A 9,032-nucleotide genomic window follows, 5' to 3' on the forward strand; every position below is an offset into this window, starting at 1 on the left:
GCATTAAAGTTACATAATGATGTTTGCTTTGTTGTATTTTCACTAATGGACTAGAGAACATATTTATCCATAACGTTTCCACTTTGTTCTTCAGGTTAGCAATGCAAGTTTGAATCCAAGCCTTCATATGCAGAGTCCCAAGAGCCTTGTGGCTCCCCATAGGCTATGCACATGTGGCTTTCCATAACCTACCCAGGACTGTTTTCGCCCCTTTAGGATCAGTAATATAATTCACAGCAGAGCAAAGAATGCAGGGCTCCTTCTGTATTTCCTATTTTACTGAAATTTTAGTTTTCCACCATAATTCACAATGCATAACAATCATATAGCCTTTCCTAGAAAAAGTGTGATTTATTAAATCTACATACATGCAGGCAGTGACATCCCAGCTTATTCCTCTGTCTGGTTACTGGCAAGGTTGTTGTTCTTGTTTTCTAGTCTTGGGTTGATATCTGATATTACTGATTTTCTAACCAGAGAACTCCCTTTAGTATTTCTTGTAGTTATGGTTTGGTTTTTACAAATTCCGTAAACTTCTGTTTATCTGGAAATGTCCTAGTTTTGCCTTCGTATTTCAGAGACAGTTTTGCTGGGTATATGATTCTTGGCTGGGAATTTTTTTTCTTCAATGCTTTATATAATTCATCCCATTGCCCCCTTGCCTGCATGGTTTCTGCCGAGTAGTCCAAGCTTACTCTTACTTACTCTCCTTTGTAGGTGACTTTTTGTTTATCCCTAGCTGCTCTTAAAATTCTCTCTTTATCTTTGGTTTTGGCAAGTTTGATTATAGTATGTTTTGGTGACTTTCTTTTAAGATCTACCTTATGTGGAGTTCAGTGAGCTTCGTGAATAGATATCTTCTTATCATGTTATCAGAGAAGTTTTCTGCTAACAAATCTTCAACAATTCTCTCTGTGTTTTCTGTTATCCCTCCCTGTTCTGGTACTCCAATCACTTGTAGGTTATTTCTCTTGATAGAGTCCCACATGATTCTTAGGGTTTCTTCATTTTTTTTTAATTCTTTTGTCTGATTTTTCTTCAAATATATTGGTGCCAAGTGTTTTATCTTCAGTCTCACCAGTTCTGCCTTCCACTTGCTCAATTCTGCCCCTCTGACTTTCTATTGAGTTGTCTAATTCTGTAGTTTTATTGTTAATCTTCTGAATTTCTGATTGCTGCCTCTCTGTGGATTCTTGCAGCTTATTAAATTTTTCATTATGTTTTTGAATAACCTTTTTAATTTCTTCAGCTGCTTTATCTGTGTGTTCCTTGGCTTGCTCTGCGTGTTGCCTGATCTCCTTCCAGATCTCATTCCTGATGTCTTAAAGAGTTCTGTGTATTAATCTTTTGCACTCTGCATCTGGTAATTCCAGGAATGCACTTTCATCCAGAACATCCCTTGATTCTTTGTTTGAGAGCTAGTTGAAGCAATCATGGTCTGCTTCTTTATGTGATTTAATATTGACTGTTGTCTTCAAGCCATCTGTAAGTTATTGTATTAGTTTATTTTATGTTTGCTTACTGTATCCTAGGTTCTTGCTTTTTGTTTTGATATGCCCAAATAGGTTGCTTGAGTGAGCTAGCTTGATTATTTTTGCCTTTGGAGCTCTAACTCCTGTCACCAGATGGCTAGAGCTGTTATCAGGTATGTCAGCCTAGGAGTCCATTCACTTTTCTTGTGTGGATTCAGCTTAGGTGTCCAGGTAGCTGGTCATCGAGTGTGTGGTACAGGCTCTGTCCTACAGTCTTAGAGGGGCAGGGGTGATTGGTGTAGGTACCGGTATCTGGTTGCAGCAGGGGTCATGCTCTGAACAAGGCAGTGGGCTGACAGCCGGCCCCCAAGTGTGTGTGATGAAAGCTGTCCTTGTTCCCTAGAGCACACAGGTGGGTGGGTTCTGCAGACAGACCCTGGGTACCCAATGCTTTTGGTTGTAAGGACTGGGAGGTACCAATTATCCTTGGACCTCTGTCATGGGTGGCTGGGTAATGTGAGTGGAGCCACCAGTCCTTAGGCCTCTGATATGGGTAGGTAAGGTCCCTGTTTAATAGGCAAAGCAGTGTCAAACCTCAAACACCCACCTGTCCACCACACAGCAGTTGCAGTTTGCCAACAAGGGCCTATTCTCCTGAAACAGGCCCACACAGGTCCACACAGCGGGGAAAGGTTTTCAAAGTCTGTGGACCATTTATGCCTGGAGAGGAGCTGCTCCTGTCCTGAGCCCCCCCAGGTTAGTGGAGCTGGCAGATTATCTTTTCCCCCAATTGTGAATTTATTCCTTCTCTTAGGCTGGAAGAATGTCTCAGGACGTACGACAGGACCTATCTCAGGCCCAGGGAAGTCGACAGCCACTGAAGCCAGCTTGGGGACTGGGGGTGTGATAAAATTACTCAAGTACTTAGCTTTTGCCAAGAGTGCTGTTCTCCTCTGGTTCCAGAGGTGTGAGTAGGCTGTGCGGCTGGCTGTTTCTCCCTGAGGAAACTGCGGCCAAACGGTACCACCAGCCCGCTACAGCCGCTCCTGGGAATGGTACCTGAGGGTTTCCAGTGATTCAGGTCTGGCAACTCCTCTCCACTTCTGAACAGTCTCTCCCTCCCGCTGCCGCACAGTCTGTTTTCTAACTTTGCTTTTGATGTTCAGGGCTCCTAGCTTGTCATAAATATAATTGGTTCACATGTTTTTTTGGGTCTTTGTTGTAAGAGGTTCACTGGAAGCGTCTGACTACTCTGCCATCTTGGCCTCACCCTCTTGTTGATCTTGTCTTAAGCATTGATTATAAGATACAATTCTATTTAAAAAAAAAATTTTTTTTTTTTAAATTTCAATGTGTGTCATAGAATTAGTTTGTAAAACTGAAGATTAAACAGTTAAATAATTTGCCTCAGGATGTCACAGCCGGTAGGTGTTATAGCTGGGAATCCAAACCAAGTCTATCACATACTTCTCAGCTTGTGAAGGTACAGCTATCACCTCCTTTTTTCTCTCTTGAACCCTTTCCAATCAGACCTTTATTCTCACCACTCAACCAAATCTGTTCTTGTCAAGGTCACCAATGATCTTCACATGGCTATCCATTGACCAATTCTCAGTGGCCATCTTGACCTCTTAGCAGTATTCGACACCATCCTTATGAGTCAGTTTCTTTACTTGGCTTAAAGGTCTCCTACATCACTGTCCAAGCTTTCTGGATTTCCTTTGCTCATTGCTCCTCATATTCCTGACCTGATGTTGAAGGGCCCCGTGAACTAGCTCTCAAACTTCATCTCTTGTCTTCTTGCATTCATTCTTTGAGTGACCTTATCTAGTCTTGTGGTGGTGTCTATACACTAACTACTCTTACTCATAAATTTCTAGCCAACCTTTCCCCATACACTGTACAACCCTTCTTTCATGTCGATCGAATAGGTTTTGCAAACTTAACGTGGCTTAAACCAAACTCCTATTTTCTACCCCATCCCGCCCCAGACTGGCTCCCCTTGTGGCTTTTTGCATCTAAATAAATGGCAGCTTTCTTCTTCTAATTGCCTGATCAAAACCACTGGAGTCACCTGGACTCCTCTGTTTTCCTCACTCCCTACATCCAATCCATTAGCCAATTCTATCAGCTCTATCTTAAAAATATATCTCAAATTTAATCACTTTAACTGTGTTGGCAGCTGCCACCCTGGAGCAACCATATCTGTCACTCACCTAATGTAACTGGCCTACCACTTCCACCCCAGACCCTCAACAGTCTCCTCTCCACCCAGCAGTCAGAGTGACCTTCTACAACCTAAGTCATCTGCTTAAAGCCATCCAGTGCTCTGCATCTCAATCAGAGCAAAAGCCAAAGCCCTTATGACCCACCAGGCTCTGTGTTGTCTAGACTCTGTTAGCTCACTAATTTATTTCTCCTCCTACACACCCTCTGCTAACAGTCCTCCAGCCAGACTAGTCTCTTTGCTGGCCTCACGTATGTCAAGCCCACTCTACTCAGAAATTCAGGGCCTTTGCACTTAGGGCTCCTTATGGTAAGCTCTCTCTCCCTAGATTTTGTGTGGCTTGCTCTCTCATTTTTAGTCTCCTCAGATGATACGTTAACAGAGACACCTCCCTTAACCACCCTATATAAAATAGCTACCTCCCAGAACTCTGTCCTTCTAACTCTGCTTTATTTTTCCCCATAGCACATATATCACTTGAGAGATCATTGCCATCAAGTTGATATCTGACTCATGGCGACCCTACGTGTATGAGAGTAGAACTATGGCCCATAGGTTTTCAATGGCTGTGATGTTATGGAAGCAGGCTGCCAGGGCTGTCTTCCTTGGTGCCACTGAGTGGATTCAGATCGCCAGTCGGCTGGTTAGTAGCTGAGTGAAAACCGTTTGCGCCACCTAGGGACCTGTCACTTGATATAATATACATTTATTTGTTTATGGCCTACCCAGAGTACACTAAATGGGATCCCCGTAGTGCAAGGACTGTAACTGTTTTGTTGACTATTGCATCCCCAGTACTTAGACCAGAGCCTTATTGAAGTAGGCTCTCAGGGCGTATTTGCTGACTTGCTGAGAAAGGAGGAATGAATGGAGGACTCAATAACAGAAACAGGGCTAGGTTTGTGACATGTCTTGCTCTACTGCACTGATCTAGCAGTCAGAATTGGTTACCATTGAGGACTGCCCAGGGACTGGCCCCTTCCCAGACTGACTTCTGCCCTGTGTCTCCTTCCAGGTCTACAGTCGCCCAGGCTCTGTGAAGATTTTGCTATGACTGCAGTCCCCTCGCAGAGTCAGGACTGCCCCTTGCTGCCACAGCCACGCCAGGCCCACTCCCTGTCCTGCCTGCCCTTGGCTCTCAGTCACCATGGGCAGCGTGAGTAGCCTCATCTCCGGCCACGGCTTCCACAGCAAGCACTGTCGGGCTTCCCAGTACAAGCTGCGCAAGTCCTCCCACCTCAAGAAACTCAATCGGTATTCAGATGGGCTGCTGAGATTCGGCTTTTCCCAGGAATCGAGTCATGGCAAGTCCAGCTCCAAAATGGGCAAGAGCGAAGACTTCTTCTATATCAAGGTCAGCCAGAAGGCCCGGGGCCCACACCGCCCAGATTACACTGCCCTGTCCAGTGGGGACATGGGCCAGGCTGGGATGGATTTTGGCTCGTCTACGCCACCCAAGCTCATGCCCTTCTCCAATCAGCTAGAAATGGTAAGCGGGGGTCTGTGGCGAAGGTGGGAAGAGTTGGAGAGGCGGGAGAGCAAAACGGAGGTAGAGGGCCTGGGGATGAGATGATCCTTGAAACATTTAAATCTCCGAAGAAGCAGAGGGATTGATGGTGACGGTGTATCACAGACAACAAAGGCTGGACAAGGGACTGGAGCACTGGTCCGTTCCCTAAACCAGTAGTGTTAGCCAGCCAGCAAGCAAAGAGCAAATGGAGAAGCTAAAGCCTTCCTGAGCTCTGTTGGATGTAACTGTGGATTGTTAAAGTAGGACAAACAGCATCATTTTCAAGCACATGAGAAGAGGAAATAGTGTCTGTAAGAGCAGATGGAGAGTGTGCTTGGAGAGTTGGCAGCTTCTCTCGGGAATGGACTATGCACACCCCATGGTTGTGGTGGTTGTTACCTGCCATCGAGTTGGTCCCCAGTTGATTCATGGTAACCCTATGCACAATGTAACGAAATGCTGCCTGGTCCTGTGCCATCCCCATTACCGGCTGGGGCTTGGACCATTGTGATCCATAGGGTTTTCACTGGCTAGTTTTTGGAAATAGATCACTAGTTGCCTTCCTCCTAGTCTGTCTGTCTAAAAGCTGGAACCTGTTCAGCATCACAGCAGCAAGCAAGCCTCTACTGACAAATGGGTGGTGGCTACGCATGAAGTGCCTTGGCTGGGAATCGAACCTGGGTCTCCCACATGGAAGGCGAGAGTTCTACCACTGAACCACCACTGCCTCACCCCCCATGGAGGTGGGGCCTTTTTCTCCTTTGCTGCTCTGGTGGTGTAGTAAGCTCCTCGCTCCAGCCGGGCCCGGAAGTGTCTTTGGTTGGATAAGGGCTATGAGTTTACTGTTATCATTAATTTAGCAGGGATGAGGGCAAAAGTGTCCTACATACTCAGACATTCAGTCTTCATACCAGCCAAAGCATTCATAGGTCCCACCGGTGGCACCAAAGACAATTTTCCTCTTTAATTCTTGTTCACCTTCCCACCTGGGGGGAATGAATTCATGGCTTTGATATACTAGGAAAATGCACCCTTTGTTTGAAAAGAGCATTAAGCTTTGCAAAATAAAGTGCTCTGTAAACTGCAAAGTACTCTGCCAATGAAAATTATAAGTTTTAAAAAATAGGGTCATTAATTCAAGTGATCTTTCCAGCCCTGTGAGAAGCCAGGGCCAGTATTCTTGCTCCAAGCTTTAATGGAAGAGGCAGTGAAGGTGAAGAAAGGGGATCCATTTGTACAAGGACATCAAGCTTGTCCAGACTAGAACTTGGGCTTCCAGATTCCAGCCTGATGCCTATTCTACACCACACAGAGACCCAGAGCCAGAGTCCTGGCCTGAATATCTCAGCCTGTGAACCCAAAAATGGTGTTTATCTCAGGAAGCCTGGGTCAAGCTGGTGATAGGTTGGTATTTTCGTGAGACAAAGTGTCTAGGTGATCATTAGGCCATTCCCCTAGGTACCAAGGGTTTCTTCCTTCTTAGAGATATTTAACACATTAGGCTGTACTAGAGCAACAGGTGCGATTTATGGCTGCTGACCAAGAAGGGGGGCCACATGGGCTGGAATATGCTCAGGTGGGTCACAGAACCAGCACACAAACCATGTGGCGGGACAGAGATGGGATAAGTGCTGAAAGGAGACTTCAAGGTCAATGTGGTCTGTTTCCTCCCAGGGCTCAGAGAAGGGTGCTGTGCGTCCCACGGCATTCAAGCCCATGCTGCCCCGGTCAGGAGCCCTCCTTCACTCCTCCCCTGAAAGTGCCAGCCACCAGCTGCACCCTGCCCTTGCAGACAAGCCCAAGGAACAGGAGCTGAAACCCAGCCTGTGTTCCGGGGCACTCTCCGACTCTGGCCGGAACTCCATGTCCAGTCTGCCCACACATAGCACCAGCAGCAGCTACCAGCTGGACCCGCTGGTCACCCCTGTGGGGCCCACCAGCCGTTTTGGAGGCTCAGCCCACAACATCACACAGAGCGTCATCCTCCAGGACAGCAACATTATGAGCCTGAAGGCGCTGTCTTTCTCCGATGGTGGTAGCAAGCTAGCCCACCCGGGCAAGGCGGATAAGGGCCCCTCATGCGTCCGTGCCCCCATCTCCACGGATGAGTGCACCATCCAGGAGCTGGAGCAGAAGCTGCTGGAGAGGGAGGGTGAGCTCCAGAAGCTACAGCGTAGCTTTGAGGAGAAGGAGCTGGCTTCCAGCCAGGCCTATGAGGAGCGGCAGCGGCGCTGCAAGGAGGAGCTGGAGGGCCTGGAGCCCAAGTGCAACAGCAAGATGAAGCAGGCCTCGCAGAAGAGCCAGCGCACACAGCAGGTGCTGCACCTCCAGGTGCTCCAGCTTCAGCAGGAGAAACGGCAGCTCCGGCAGGAGCTTGAGAGCCTCATGAAGGAGCAGGACCTGCTGGAGAGCAAGCTGAGGTCCTACGAGAAGGAGAAGACCAACTTCGCCCCAGCACTGGAGGAGACCCAGTGGGAGGTGAGGCTGGTGCCATGGTGGTGGGCCTGGGGGAGTCAGGTGTTTGGGGCCAGGCCTTCAGGTTCTGGCCAGAAATGTGTGAACACAAACTATTTAGGTAGACTGGGCTCAAGGGCCAGCTTTATGAAATGAAGGGACTCCCTGGTAAACCATGTTGGGGAATGCATTTAGTCCTGAGATCAGAATGGAGCCTTCCACTGTCTCCCCAACATCATCCTTGTGACTGCAGAATTGAACATACTGAGTCATTGGCTGGGAAGCTGGAGCGGAGAGAACCAAGGCCTGACCAGGCTGGCCAAGGACCAGGCTTGCTTCGTCAGCTTCTAAATGGCTCAGAAGAAGCACAAGGCGTGCCTAAATTCATGCAGGGCCAAGAGCCCAAGAGAGAGGATAGAATTTATATATTGTTTTTAAGGGAAGTGACCCCGTTACTAGTAAGAATGGCCCCATTAATGGCAGGTCTCAGTGACAGAATTGGCCACTCTTCATGGAAGTATTAGTGGAAGCTTCTATTTGATGGGCCAGGGTGGGAACATGCAAGAGGAAGAAAGGGGTGCACACACACGCATACCACTCAGACACACCTAGGAATGAGGCACCTTGACCAGGCCTTGGGGAAGAACCTCGTAAGCCCCACACCCTGCTAGTGGGAGAGCTTTTCTTGCCTGGAGGACCCTGGGGGTGGTGTGGTGGGAAAGGTAGGGGCCTGTGCATGGCAGCTCTGTCATGCACCCCCATCAAAGACTCCTACCCTGGGAAGGGGGTGGGGGCTATTGTGTCTAGCCCTCTACCTCAGGCCCGGGTAGAGCAACACCACACCTGGACGAGGTGGTCCATTCTCAAAAGCACAGCAGTTTTGTTTGCACTGGAGCTTCCTGTGCTTGTCCTGGCAGTTAGGGTGACCAGTGTTTTCAGGAGCAGAGAATAAAATGACTCTTTGTATGGAAGAGATGGATGGGGGACTGGGCAAGTGAGGAAGGGAGAGCCCTTTTCTGTTTTGCTGGGTTTCTCAGAGAGACAAGTATCAACCATGTCAGTGTCTTTCCTCTGTCCCACTGGTGTTGACACAGCAGTGCTTTCCCAGACAAGGCTCAGGGGCACTTTCAGGCCTCTCAGAGATCTACCTAGTGTCGTGTTAGCCATCCATCCTCGTTGCCCTTTCTGAAGCCAAGGTGGACATTGCTGTGATCTTGTTCCCAGGTTGTCTAGTCAGGCAATGTCATAAAAAAAAAATATATATATATATAAAATAACTTACGATGCATAAGCATATTATTGTTAACATGTTTGTAATAATAATAATAACTTATGGAGTGTTTATTAAGTGCCATGTCCTAGGTCCTCT

At 47.7% G+C, this 9,032-nt stretch overlaps 1 protein-coding gene across 1 annotated transcript in view; it reads left to right on the forward strand.

Annotated features, from left to right (window-relative positions):
* The window catches only part of LZTS1 (leucine zipper tumor suppressor 1), a 67,022-nt gene that overhangs the window by 51,899 nt on the left and 6,091 nt on the right, over nt 1–9,032 (forward strand). Inside the window, exons 2-3 of the mRNA XM_064272731.1 lie at nt 4,715–5,188; nt 6,884–7,687. Of these exons, the coding sequence (XP_064128801.1) occupies nt 4,847–5,188; nt 6,884–7,687 (1,146 nt within the window). The 5' untranslated portion in view covers nt 4,715–4,846. The remainder of the gene's footprint in view (nt 1–4,714; nt 5,189–6,883; nt 7,688–9,032) is intronic.

This window comes from Loxodonta africana, chromosome 19 (assembly GCF_030014295.1).
Source record: "Loxodonta africana isolate mLoxAfr1 chromosome 19, mLoxAfr1.hap2, whole genome shotgun sequence".
Taxonomy (NCBI): Eukaryota; Metazoa; Chordata; class Mammalia; order Proboscidea; family Elephantidae; genus Loxodonta; species Loxodonta africana.